At 50.4% G+C, this 14,600-nt stretch overlaps 1 protein-coding gene across 2 annotated transcripts in view; it reads right to left on the reverse strand.

Moving 5' to 3' along the window:
• The window catches only part of SRL (sarcalumenin), a 67,503-nt gene extending 54,037 nt beyond the window's left edge, over window positions 1-13,466 (reverse strand). Inside the window, exon 1 of one of the 2 annotated variants that reach the window (XM_029058090.1) lies at window positions 13,386-13,466. In XM_029058090.1, the coding sequence (XP_028913923.1) occupies window positions 13,386-13,446 (61 nt within the window). In that variant the 5' untranslated portion in view covers window positions 13,447-13,466. The remainder of the gene's footprint in view (window positions 1-13,385) is intronic. The other variant, XM_029058089.1, reaches the window with a different exon arrangement.
• Between the last annotated feature and the right edge of the window lie 1,134 nt (window positions 13,467-14,600).

The raw sequence follows: 14,600 nt of genomic DNA on the forward strand, positions 1-14,600 counted from the left end.
TCAACCGCTCAAACCGGGAGGGCCCCATGCTCCTTCCTTGGGGTGGGGGAGGGACACTTTGAGTGCCCGCGGCAGGCATCCACAAGGTTTTCCCCTAGCCATGTTGTTTCCAGGGAGACTGACCGGGAAAGGGCCGGTGGTTACTGGCTGCTGTTCAGGACCGTCACTTCTCCCCAGACTTCGGGGCACTGCGCATGGCTGCTGCTGCTGCCTGGGTTGCTCTCCTATCCTGGAGGCTGCTCCTCTGGAGTCTCATGCCCAGTGCCCTACCCTGCCACCTGAGGGAGGGGGACAACAGAGAGAGGTGAGGCCGGCAGCCCAGACTGAGTTTGCAGCTGTTCAGAGCTCCAGAGCCAGGAGAGGTGTTACCTACACCTTGCACCCTGTGACTTGGCCTCCACCTGCAGATCCAGTGCATGCAGGAAGCAAGGAGACACCTGTGGGCCCTGCAGGATGCAAGGGGTTAAAGAGATGCAGGAGCTCGTGTCTGCCCACTCGCTTATGCCCTTGCCTTCTCCTGCCCAAGCTACTGGGGCTGGGGGAGGGGCTAGAAAAAGTTACAGTACAGACCTCAGGCGGGGAGGTGTGAATGTCTGAGCTCTCTCTCCATCTCCCCAGAATAGCTCTGGAATAGCTCATGCCTGCCACAGGTCCTTTGAAAGGCAAAATCCAATTCTGTGGCCTCCCTCTGGGGCAATAGCCCAGTCCCCCATCTAAACCAGTGAGAGCTGATGGCCAGAACCCCAGAGGCCCTGGGCTGACTGGCCCTCAGGAGCCAGCTGCCCCTGGGGCCCACCTTAGGGGAGCTGAGGAAGGAGAAAGTTGCTAGGAAGAGAATGCCCGCCTCAGCTGATTTTGGAAGCCACCTGTCTCCCCGTCTTCTGGTCCTGGAGTCACAGGATCAGGCTTACTAAATTCACCTGATCATAATGTGGGAGGGTCCTTCGATCTCAAAAATCCAATCAGGATTTCCTTTCACGAAGGGTCACGGCCTAAGGGGCCACTCACTCCTCAAGGCCCAATCCTTGAGGAGGGGGCGCTGGCTGGTCCCCATGGCTCTTTAAGCTGGCCTTCCATGTGTGCTCCTCCCAGGGTCTCCGAAAAGATTTGAGACTTGCCAAACTGGGCCCCAAAGACTCACAGTGGTGGCTTTCTAGCTTATTCACTCCTGAAAGTCTATCCCCTCTCAGTCCTCCCCCTCTCCCTCTGAAATCTCTGCCCTCTGTTGGCACCCCCACACTCAAGGAGAAAAACTGACACTTGATTCTTGGCAAGGCAGAGTGAACGGTAGTCTGTGGTGAAAGGGACAGTTCTGAACTTAAAGGTCCTGGCCCACCACCCAAAAGTACCCAGCAGCAGGGGGATAATCCTCCTCCTGTGCTGCTCCCATTAGGCCAACGAAACCACCCAATTCTGGGCCTTTACTAGCCATTTCTGCTGCAGCCATCCTGGAAACACCCCAAATTGCCAGTGATGAACCCAGATGCAGAGTGGTCCCTTAACTACAGCTCAGACACCCAAACATGTCAGTTTCTGAGGGGCAGCAGCCGCTGCAGCCACACTATGCTGCAGGTTGGGAACAGAAAGGAGCCACAGATTGGTGAGCCCTGCCTGTGACTGGATGTATGTTTGGGGGGCGGGGGGCGGTGAGTGTGTGTTTGTGTGTGTGTGAGTCACTGGACCAGAAGCAGCACTTGGAGGCCTGGGCAGGAGCTTTCTAGTGGAGGAGAGGTGGGGAGGACAGGAGCCGCTGCTAACTCTTTGCCCAAGAGCGGGAAGATTAGAAGTTGGTCAGGGAGCAAGCAGCAGGAGAGAGGCTAGGAGGCAGAGCAGAGAGGATTGGAATGTCAAAGGAGTGGCTGAAGAGACCTATGCCTCTACTCACTATGGAGGCCAAAACATCACCTTAGGCTTGCTGTTCCCTGCTTGTGACTCTCCGTGTGTCTTCCCCATCCCCATGCGCGGTCAGCTGTGGCAGCTACCCTGAGGCGCGGGAGTCATGGGAATATTTTTGGCCTCTGGAGGGTGACCAGGGCCTCGTTCCACATTTTGGCTCAGGAGAGACCCCACATCTCCCTTGGTTCCCCTACCCAGCCCAGCCTGGCATGATGTTTTTTCTGCCACGCTGCCGGCAGGCCAATGTTCCCCTGCCCACCTGATCCTGGGTGAGCAGACTGGCTGCCACTGCTGCCAGCACTGGCTTCTCTGGAATTTTCCAGCCATCAGCTCTCCCAAGGGAACTCAAGGCAATGACTTTGGCCTGTGAGGGAGAAGAGAAGCAGTTTTCCTTTCTAGAGGACAAGTCAATCAATTATTAGCATTTATCAAGAGCCTACTGTATATAGAACTCTATACTAAGCGCTTGGAAGAGTACAACAGCGTCGGTAGACACGATCCCTGCCCTCAAGGAATTTACAACCTAATGGAGGAGACACACACACACAATCATTTAACTTGGAAGGGTGGCTCAGATAGGGGACTAGCAGGCCATGGGAGAGGGTGAGTCAATCAAACCCTGATGTTGAACCCTACATATCTCACTGGGCATTAGAATGAGAAATAAACGAAGAACAAGGTCCATTCTCTGCCCTGAAGGTCCTTACAATCATCTCTCCACCCTATCTCCCTCCATTTTGTGCCTTCAGCACTTCTGTGTCACCCAAGTTCTTACCAAGTAAATTCACCCAAATGAATCTCCCCCACACCCTCAACACTAATCAGTCAATCAATAGTATTAGTTGAGGGCTTATTGTGTGCAGGGCACTGTACTAAACACTTGAGGGTGTACAACAAAACAGAGTTGGTAGACATGTTCCCTGCCTACACTGTTTATGGACATCTCTTTATATTTTATTACTGCCTACTATCTGTAATTTATTTTAGTGTCCATCTCCCCCATAGATTGTAAGCTTCTTGAGGGCAGGGATTGTGCCTACTATCTCTACTGTACTCTCCTAAGACCTTAGTACAGTAACTCTGCACAGAGCAAGTATGATTGATTGGTTAACTGATTGATGAGAGAGAAAGACAAAGCACAAAAAAACTTCCTCCAAACACAAACTTCAACAGTAGCGGAACCTATGAATACATCTTGCTAAAAGGATGGAAGGAATGATAAAATGGGTGGATGGCAGGAACTGGGTTAATAATAATTGTTTAAATATCTGTTATGTATTTACTATATACCTGGCACTGTACTAAGCACTGGGGTAAATATGAGATAATCAGTTTGGACACAGTATCTGTTCCACACAGTGCTCACATCTAAGTAGGAGGGAAAACAAGGGTTTCATCCCCATTTTACAGATGAAGAAGCTGAGGCCCAGAGAAGTTAAGTGACTTGCCCATGGTCATCCAGTGGGGAAGTTACAGAGCAGAGATTAGAACCCAGAATTGGAATTAGAGTCCAGGACTTGTACCTCCCAGTTCAGGGCACTTTCTACCAGGCCATGTAGCTTCTCTATAGTCCAGGAGGGCTTCATGGAGGTAGTAACTTGGGAGCTGTGCTTTGAAATGGGGAGGGGGCTTGGTTTGGGGAAAAGGAGGCAGAGGGAGAGAATGTGAAATCGGAGTCACAGCTATGGCATAAGTAAAAGTGATGAATGGCCTTCTGCCATCTCATTGAGAGCATGCAGGGACCAGGAGGATGGATGCCTGAGGCAGGAAAAGAAAAGAAGCAGTGTGGCCTACTGGAGAGAGTATGGGCCTGGGAGTCAGAAGAACCTGGGTTTCAATCCTGGACCAAACCTGGGTTTCAATCCCAGGCCACCACTTCTCTGCTGTGTAACTTGGGGCAAGTCACTTCACTTCAGTGGACCTCAGTTCACACTTCCTTCTATGTTACCCTGATTTGCTCCAGTTTATTCATACCCCCCTCAGCCCACAGCACTTATGTAAATAGCCTAAATTTATTCATCTATAGAAATGACATTAGTCTGTCTCCTCCTCTAAACTGTAAACCTGTGTGGACTGGGAATATTCTTTCATTCATTCCTTCGTATTCATTGAGCGCTTACTGTGTGCAAAGCACTGTACTAAGCATTTGGGAGAGTACAAAATAACCATAAACAGACACAGTTCTGCCCACAACTAATATGTCTGTTACATTGTTATATTGTACTCTCTGAAATGCTTAGTAAAGTGCTCTTTGTACAGTAAGCACTCAAAAAATACAATTGATTTATTGATCCCCACCCCTCATGCAGTCTCCCCTTACACTCACTCCTGTTTACTGCTGCTGCTTCTCTCTCCACCCAACTTCCCATGGTCAATCCCCGCCCCCTCAACTGCCTGCCTCAGTGGCTTGTACCCCATCCTGGGTTTGAGGTATCCCCAGAGGACTCAACACTGCTGCTGGTTGTCACCTCTGCAGATAACATCCCTTAGGTTCATGTGTCCTGACAAAGAGCAACCCTGTATCTGCAACCTCTCCAGGCCTGGACTTGGCCTCAGTTTGGCCCGGGCGAAAGGAAAGGGGATGGAACTCAGGTAGGCTCAGACCAGAGTGGTCCTGAAGCCCTGTCTGTTTCCAGCCACCTTGGGCTGAAGTTAGGGGGTGGTTTTGCCCCTGGGCATTGGTGAGAATGTGCACAAGTGAGGAAGCTGTTTTTTGTGCTGGCTTGCTCCACTGGGCAGTGGTGGATTCCAAGCTGGGAAGCAAGGTGCTGATGTGGGCCATCCTTCCTTTCTAGGCACCTGCCCCTACCCAGTGAGGCTGAGTTTCAGAGCCATGGCCCTGGGCATGGATTCACTGTCGGGAGTGGAGAGTTAGGGTGTGTTTGTATTGCCAGGGGAATTCTGGTTCTGGTTCACTACCTGCCTTTGAAGAAGCTTTTTTTTAATTTAATAGTATCTGTTAAGTGCTTACTATGTGCCAGGCTCTGTACTAAGCTCTGTACTAAGTGCTGAGATAGGTACCATCTACAGTCCCTGTTCTACATGTGGCTCACAGTCTTAATCCCCATTTTACAGATGAGATAACTGAAGCACAGACAAATTAAGTGATTTACCCAAGGTCACACAGAACGGTGGCGGAGCTGGTATTAGAACCCAGGTCCTTCTGACTCTCAGATCCATGATCTATCCACTAGGGACCTGCAGTAGTTCAGGGTAACCCACAAGTCCTTGCACCCCACATAAAAATAAAGTTCCTTCATTTTCTCTTCAACCTTAGATCAATAGCTGCCCCAGGCTTCATTGGAGTTATGTGTACCACAGGATGCTGAGGCTATTATTGACTTCGTTGATTCATTCATTCATTCAATGGTATTACTGAGTGCTTACTGTGTGCAAATCACTGTACTAAGTATTTGGGAGAGTACAATATAACAATAAGCAGATACATTCCCTGCCCACAATGAGCTGGATGCCTGTGGACACAGAGATGGGGCTGTGGAATTAGGGAAGAGCTTCCCTCTCTTGGCAAAATCTCTTCCAGCCCTAAGCAACTGCGTGATGACCAAAGCCCAGTTCTCTGCTGCCATCACTTAAGAAAGTCCCCGAATACTTCCCTCAAGAAACCAGCCACCACTGCTCAGGGGCAACAGGGACCTACAATTCCCATGCTTTTTCTTCTTTCTTCTTTATTGCATTAGAGAAGTGCTTACTATGTGCATTGATCTAAGCGCTGGGGTAGATGCAAGGCAGTCATGTTGGACACAGTCCACATCCTACATGGGGCTAACAGTCTTCATCCCCATTTTACAGATGAGGTAACTGAGGAACAGAGAAGTGAAGTGACATGTCCAAGGTCACAGAGCAGACAAGCGGCGGAGCTGGGATTAGCACCCAGGTCCTTCTGACTCTCAGGCCCATGCTCTATACACTAGGCCATCATGCTTCTCTAGGCCATGCCCCCAGTAGCCAGAGGCCAAGCAAGAAATGAAAAAGACAAGAGTAAAATATTCCATCATGGACAAGGATGAGGTTTGTCATGAGGCTAGATCATGCTACTGTCCCCTTCCTCTCCAATGAAACAGACTGTCTTGCCATGTCTCTCTGCATTCCTCTTTCCCTTCTCCAAGGTGTTGTCCCTGGAAACAACACCCCCCCATATACCAAATAATACCCCTTTAACTTTCAGACTCTTTCAGGAACTTCCTTGTTGACTTACGCTTCTACCGTAATCAATCGATCAGTGGCCTTTACTGAGTTCTCACTTTTGTGCAGAGCACTGTACTAAGCATTTGAGAGAGCACAATGCATTTGGGAGATGTGATTACCAACCCTCAAGGAACTTAGAATCTAATAGGGGAGAAAGACATTGAAATAAAGGACTGGTCAGGGAAACAACCGAGTGAGAGGACGTGTGCTTAACGCAGTGCATTGTGCCTAGTAGACACTCAATAAAGATCACTACTACTCCTATTAAACCTCACCCTTTCTCAAATCATTACTATTTAACTTCTTCCAGGCCATGCACCTCTCCCACCAATGGGTATCTATAGGGTGGGTGTGAATTTTTGTGTACAGGACTGGATATACACAAAATTCTAGCCCACGCAGCTGCACACAGAGACGTAAGTCTTTTCAGGCTGGCAGAAGGGAGGGAGTGAAGGTCTGTGGTCCTAGACTGCATTGCTAGAGACATCTCCTGCAGGGCGATAATCGGATTTGCTACGTTAACTGCTGCTGCTGCTGTGCCTGCAGGATTAGCAAGGACAGTCCCCAGAAACTTCAACCTTGATACCATCCTTTTCACTTTTCCACGGTCTCAAATTTCTAGGGCCTCTAACCCAGGCATCCGGCCACACCTTTGCCATGCAGTTCTGAAGTTCGGTCGGTTTCCTAGATCAAGGGCAGATGGCCTTCCCCATTGGACTCTTACTATCAGGAAGGGCCTACTTGAGGATCTAAAGGTGAATGGACATGGGAGAAGCAATCACAAGAAAAGTCAGTAGGAAAATAAAACTTTGAGAAAACTGGTTTAACAGGCTCTGGGCACAGTAGGAAAGGCCCTGGGAAAGGACGCCCAAGAGGTCCTGGAAAATCAGAGAGCTGCCGGTTCTTCAGACAGACAGTCCTGTAGGCAGGGATCAAATCATGAACCTGCAGATGTGGGAAAAGAGGGGTGACTAGAGGCCAAGATGGCTCACCTCAAAGCTCGGTAGAGAGAAGTAGTGGATAGAGCACGGGCCTGGGAGAGAAGGGCCTGGGTCTCATCCCTGCTCTGACACTTGTCTTCTGTGTGACCTTGGGCAAGTCACTTCACTTTTTGGGGCCTCAGTTCCCTCATCTGTAAACTGGGACTAAGACTGTGAGCAAACAAAAACATCTCACCACTGGCTTTAAAGCACTCCACCACTCTGCCCCCTCCTGCCTCACCTTGCATCTCTCCTTCTACAACTCAGTCCGCACACTTCACTCTTCTACTGCTTACCTTCTCACTGTGCCTCGATCTCACATCTCTTGCCACCAACCCCTAGCCCACATCCTGTCTCTGGCCTGGATGATCTCCCTCCTCAAATCTGACAGTTACTCTCTCTTCAAAGCCTTATTAAAGGCACATCTCCTCTAAGAGGCCTTTCCAGGCTAAGCCCCGCCTTTTCTCATCTCCCACTCCCTTCTGCCTCACCCTCACTTGCTTTTTTAGCTCTTCCCCTCTCCCAGCCCCACAGCACTTGTGTACATATCTGTTAATTTACTTATTTGTATTGATGCCTCTCTCCCACCTCTAGACTGTAAGCTCGTTGGGGGCAGGGAATGCGTCTGTTTATTGTATTGTACTTTCCCAAGCGCCCTGCACACAGTAAGTGCTCAATAAACACTTTTGAATGAATGAATGACAGCAACTGTGTCCAACCTGATTAGCTTGTATCTACCCCAGTGCTTAGAACAGTGCCTGGCACATAGTAAGCATTTAACAAATACCACAATTATCATTATTATCATTAGATGGGAAAGTCACAAAAAGTGGAAATCGGACCTATTTCCAAAGAAATAGCAGAGCCCCAAAATAGCTAAAGCTAGAAAAGAGATGCTTCTCATCAGCGTTTTAAGGGTAACGGAATGTAGGTATCTAGTAATATTTGTCTTAATTAACAATGATACTCATTAAGCACTCCCAAAGTGCCAAAACTATAATAATAATTAATAATTATGGTATTGGTTAAGCGTTTATTATGTGCAGGCACTGTATTATGTTAACAGTGTGGCTGACACCAGGTTATCAGATCAGAGATAGTCTGAAGAGAAGCAGCATGGCTTGGTGGAAAGAGCACGGGTTGGGAGTCAGAGGTCGTGAGTTCTAATCCCACCTCCGCCACCCGTCTGCTGTGTGATCATGGGCAAGTTACTTCACTTCTCTGGGCCTCAGTTACCTCATCTGTAAAATGGGGACTAAAAGTGTGAGCCCCAAGTGGGACAACCTGATTACCTCTATCTACCCCAGTGCTTGCTTAGAACAGTGCTTGGCACATAGTAAGTGCTTAACAAATACCATAAATATTATTATTATAGTCCTTGCCTCTTGTGGTACTCAAAGATTCTTTTGTTATTTTAGGCAACAAAGAAGGCCCAAGGAAAATGTGGCCAAGGAAGCTGATAAAAATGGTGAATAAAGGCAGAGAAATATGCATTTTTCTCTACATCTGTCTTTTAAACAAAAGTATGGAAACAGCATGGCCTAGTGGATAAAGCACAGGTCAGAGGAGCTGGCTTCTAATGCCAGCTCCGCCACTTGCCTGCTGTGTGATCTTGGCTAAGTCATTTAACTTCTCTGGGCCTCAGTTTTCTCAACTGCAAAATGGGGACTTAATACCCTACTTAGACTGTGAGCCCCATGTAGGACAGGGACTATAGCTGGCCTGTTTAACTTGCGCTTAGAACAGTGCTTGACAAATAGTAAGTGCTTAACAAATAACTATAAAAGAACCCCCTCAAAAACCCCACTTAGGATCAGTTAACCAGAGCAAGTGTTGGGAAGGTGTCAGGAAAAGGGAATGGAAAGCCAGGATTAGAATTGGGAAAAAGTTAGTTTAAAAATAACTTCAATGGGATGGGTGTGACTTAGTAGGGCTTTACAACCAGTCTTTAATTGAATCAGAGATGTTATTTTAGAGCCTCTAAGCCACGGCAAGGGACCAAGAAATGAATGGTGCATAGTTCGGTGCTCTGCACACAGTCAGCACTCAATAAATACCATTGATTGATGGATCAAATGGTGCCATAGCCGAGGGTTATACAGAGAGGGATAGGAGCCATCGGCCTATAGGTGACTCTCCGCAGATCAGGCTAAGTGAAATGTTATAATTGATTGATGTCCTAAAATATAATGTTATACTTTTTGAGATCCCCTGGAGGATAGACAAGCCTGAAAAGGGCAAATGCAGTGCCCTGCTTTAAAAAAGGAATAAAATATCTCTGGAGATGATAGTTGATCTGCTAAACATCAATATCTGAAACTATCAATTTCCATCCCCCTGTAGGAACTAAGATAACAAGAAGCAACAGTTTACTTTGGGATGAGTTCACTGTCCCTGACCCATTTAATTTTCCTCCCTGCTGAGTGATAGTCCCCATAGGTTCCATCCCGTGCTCATCCCGTGCTTCTCCTATGTTAATCTAGATTCCATCTTGAGCCACACCACCCTTCCTAGCCATCTGGGAACTAATGACTTAAATAGAGGCACCAGAATCCCAAATGGTGGAATGCTGTCTGGAGGAAGGGAATGGGAGCGTGCTGGGTAACAGAAGAGGCCATGACCTTGTTCCAGCTGCCACTGCCATCGCTACCAGACTTTAGCCACTAACCCCATTCCTTAGGCCTCACTCTATGACCCTGCTTCTCAAGCGACAACGAGCCCACAGTGAATTAGGGTCTAGAATGGGAGAATCCAAGGGGCTAGGCCTGCCAACAGCGGTGGAAGCTTAGAGTCTGGGCCTCCAGCAAACCCGAAGGAGGGTCCTCTTGGGGGAATGTGGAGGAGTGACAACGGCTTTTTCCTCGACACAATCCCTGTCCACAGTGAGCTTAGTCTACAACTTTTGCCCTCTGTCACTCATCCTTGGGCAAGGCTGCAAAACATGTGCTCCACTCTGGCATCTGGAGAACTGAGGTCTCTAGTTGGGGCTGTGTCAGCTCTGACTAAGGCACCGCCCCAGGCCTGAAGGCCCAGAAACAGGCATTCTTTCCCTGTCTGGCCCCCAGAGAGGCAAGGAAGCTGGAGAGCTGAAGCCAAGGGGAAGACGGGCCGCCCCTAACCTGCTGAACCCACCACTCTACCTGGTCCCTCCACTTCTAAGAGAGGCCATCATGCTAACTGAACAGAGGCCAAGGCCACTTTCCCAAGCTAGGAAGGTGGGCCCTGAGATTTGTCCTGGGGCCTCCCTTCTTGATCCCAGGGAGGGTCTACCCTCACCCCCCACAGCGAACTTGACCTTTTCCTCCTGTTGAGTTTTCACCCTTCTATTTCCTGCCTGTGGAGAATGGACATTTCCTTGGAGTCCCAAGCATTTCCAAAGGCCCAAGAGGAGTTAAGGAGGACAAGAAGGAGAGTGGAAAGGAGTGGAGGCTTTGATATTCCAGTCCATTATCTTCAGCCATGATTGGGGAGAAAAGACCACCCCATCTCCCAACACCCTCAGACCCCATGATAATGATGATGATGGTATTTGTTAAGCGTTTACTATGGGCCAAACACCATATTAAGCACCGGGGTAGATTCAAGATGATCATTTTGGACACAGTTCCTGCCCCTCATGGAGTTCACAGTGTAAAGGGGGAGGGTGGACAGGTAATTATCCCCAATTTAAGCTGAGAAAACTGAGGCATAGGGGCTCCTGGGTAACCTAATGCAGAGCTCTCTACTGCTTATTTGTAATTTATTCTAAATTCTGTCTCCCGACTACACTGTAAACTCCTTGTGGGTGGGGATGGTATCTGCTAACTCTGATATATTATACTCTCCAAGAGCTTAGTACAGTGTTCTGCTTACTGTAAGTGCTCAGTAAATACCAATGACTGATGGATTTACTGATAACTCAAAATGTAAAATCAGAACAGGGATCTCCCAAACACCATCCAGAGCCCAATCAATCAGTCTATCAGTGGTATTATTGACCACTTACTATGTGCAGAGGACTGTACTAAGTGTTTGGGGGAATACAGCACAACAGAATTAGCCGGCATGTGCCCTGCCCATAATGAGCTTACAATCTGAAGGGAACTGTAACCTGTCTAGACTGTAGTTTGTCTAAAGGGGACTGTAGCCTAAGTGTAGCCAAATCCCAACCTGTCCAACCCAGGGGACTAGGGAGCCTGGGCCAGGGTCATGGTGCTGGAGAAGGGCCCTTGTTTTGTGGGGTGGGTGAGGACTGCCTTCCTTCCTCTCCACCCCGCATAACTGCCCCCCAACCCTAAAGCAGCTCATGCTCTGGATCCAGGAAGGGTGGGATGACCAGAGTGGAGTGTGGGGTGGCCAGGTGGAGCAAAGCCCTCTCCCAATTCTGGGGTGTAGCATGGGCCAAGCAGAAGGCAGCCACCCCTCCAATTCTAAGGTGTGGGATGGCCTAGGCAGAGGGGAATTCCCTGTTCTGTTTAGGAAGCAGAGTGGCCTAGTAGAGCACAGGCCTGCGAGTTAGAAGGATCTGCGTTCTAATCTCAGCTCATCCACTTGTCTGCTGTGTGACCTTGGCCAAGTCACTTCACTTCCCTCTGCCTCAGTTACCTCCTCTGTAAAATGGGGGTTAAGACTGTGAGCTCCTTGTGGGACAGGGACTGTGTCCAACCTGATTTGCTTGTATCCCCTAACACTTAGTACAGTGCCTAGCACATAGCAAGCACTTAACAAGTACCACAATGATTATTATTATTCTGGAGGGGGGTGAGCTCCCCACCAAACACCAACACCTCCCAGGAGCCATGACAGGTGCCCTGCATCTCCCGCTCAGCTCTGAAAACCCTCTTCCAATGAGGTCAGAGAATCAGAAGCCCGGGCAGAGCACGGGCAGCCGGGGCCCAGCCTCCTGGACATCCTCCCTTGCCCGCCACCCCTTTGTTCTGGAGCAGGATAAAGGATATCCTTAAAAGGTCATAACTCCCAGGCCATCTCCTGTGTGACAGTGCGAGAAGACAGCAGCAGCTGCGGCTTGCTGGACGGGAGAGGCCGGAGCAGGGGAGGGGGCCCCCGCCACCGCCTGCCACGGGAGGGACAGTCCGGCAGGCCTGGGGCTCAGTGTCCAATTACGAGGCTGTTTCCATACTTAGCCACCTAACAGCCGCCTCGGCCCTGCAGCCCGGCGAGACCAAATTAACTCAAGGGCAGACAAGGGCAATGCCCACCAGCACATGCTGAGCTCCGCGGCCACCCCAAGCCCGGGGGGCTCTCCCCCACCCACCCGCCACCGCCGGCTCCCACACCTGGTTCTGCCCCTCCTCTCCCGATGGAGAAGTGATGGCTTGCCAGGCTGGGGCAGAGGCCAGGCACACCGGCTGGTTGCTCGGGCACCCCGCTAACCCTTTTCCGGGTGCCGGGCCGGTGGACGTGAGGCCGGAGCCACGCCGGGAGCAAGGATGACTTGATGCTGGCCGGTGCCAGCTGGATCCTAGGGATGCCCCTCCCAAGGCCCCCACCACGGGAGCCGGGGGAGCCCGCGGCCCCCTCTCTGCCCCAAGCGTGCCTGCCTGCACTCTTCACACACCTATCGCCCGCACAGGAGTGGGCAAGGTGGCAAACCGATTTGGTTTCCCTTCTCTGGCCTATAAATAACCCCCACGCTGTAACCCAAGCCACTGGCCACCACACAAAATGCTGAGATGTCAAAGAAAAAGCAAAGCTGCTTATGGGACTCCAGCTCCCTCCCCAAATCAGCCCCAGACCCTGGACGGCCACTAGTTCCAATTCCACATTCCAGCTTCCTTCCCAACTTGTCCGGGGCTCCCCTGGGCCCTGAACTCTGTGAACCCACCCTACCCTTTCCATCCTCCCTCTGCACCCCACCAGCTCTTCCCCTTACCATTCCTGCAGAGCTGTGAGAAAGTGGGGGTTGAGTGCTCACCAACCACATCAGCCCCCAGGGCTTTTCCTCTGCGCCCCCTGCCCCCAACCCCTGACAAGCTACACCATCCCCCTGAGACTTGAGCCTGGAACCGGATCCCTACCAGGGTTCTGGGGCAGGAGCAGAGGGACGGGGAGGAGGGGGATCCCCAGAGCCCCAGCATTAGCTCGGACTTCCAGAATTAATCCTTCAAGCTGAGGAAGCCTGGAGACCCTTTCCAGCCGGGACTTGGCCATGAGGGGCCGGGAAGCCGTTAGGGGCCATTGGTGGGGTCTGGGGCTGACCAGCCAGGCACTGCTCCTCCCAATGTCTCTGCACCCCGGGCTGAACCAAATCCCGCCGGCTCCGGAGAGGTACCAGGGGTTCCCACGGGAAAGAGAAGGTCTTACCTGCTGTCCCCAGGAGCAGGAGAGAAGCCACACAGCAGCACAGCAGGCCGAGTTCCTTCATGGTGACTGCCAGGAGCGCTCAGCTGCTCCGTGCCTCTATTTATACGGCAGCCAGGGAGAAGGGTACAGGTCACACAGTCACTAGGGCAACTGGTCGGCAGCCGGGGACGTGGCAGGGAAGGAGCCCAGATGCCGCCTGGCTTTGCCTGACAGGCCCACAGAGCCAGGCTCTGCTCCGGCCACCCAGTCGGGGCTGGGGTTGAGTCCCCCACTTCCCTACTCCTCACCTCCAGCTCTCAGCTGGGTCGGGGGAGAGGGAAGTTACTTGGCTCCCTCCTGCTCAACCCCGGGGCATGGGCTTTGGACTCTCTAATAACAAGGATTAATAATTATGGTACTTGTTAAGCACTTACTATGTGCCGGAAACTGTACTAAGTGCTGGGGTGTATACAAGCAAATTGGGTTGGACACAGTCCCTGTCCCTTGTGGGGCTCACAGGCTCAGTCCCCATTTTACAGATGAGGCAAATGAGACACAGAAAAGTGAAGTGACTTGCCCAAGGTCATACAGTAGACAAGTGAAGGAGTGAGGATTAAAACATATGATTTTTTGGACTCCCAGGCCCATGCTCTATACTATGGCTTCAGACCTCTGCGGCCTGAGGTCAGGGGCCAGAAGGCCCTGGGTTGTATCATCTGGGCTTGGTTCCCTCCCCCCTTCTTTCCCCCAACCCTTCCCACCCCAACCCGAGACTGGATCCCCTGGGCTGTCCCAGGCCAGAGTGACCTCTGGGTCTCAGTCAGTGAGTTATTCATATTTATTGAGTGCTTGCTATGTGCAGAGCAGTATACTAAGCATTTGGGAGAGTACAATATAACAATACAGCAGACACATTCTCTGCCCACAATGAGTTTACAGTCTAGAGGGGTCTACAGAGGGTCAAGACTCCTGGTCTTGACCCTGCACCCATAAGTCATGGAGAAAACAGATTAGCCTCTAGTAATGGAGGTGGGTGAAACAGAACTTTCATTTGCTCTGTGGCATTTAATAATAATAATAATGATATTTGTTCAGAGCTTACTATGTGCCAAGCACTGTTCTAAACACTGAAGTAAATACAAAGTAATCAGGTTGTCCCACGTGGGGCTCACAGTTTCAATGCCCATTTTCAGATGAGGTAACAGGTACAGAGAAGTTAAGTGACCTATCCAAGGT

This window comes from Ornithorhynchus anatinus, chromosome 2 (assembly GCF_004115215.2).
Source record: "Ornithorhynchus anatinus isolate Pmale09 chromosome 2, mOrnAna1.pri.v4, whole genome shotgun sequence".
Taxonomy (NCBI): Eukaryota; Metazoa; Chordata; class Mammalia; order Monotremata; family Ornithorhynchidae; genus Ornithorhynchus; species Ornithorhynchus anatinus.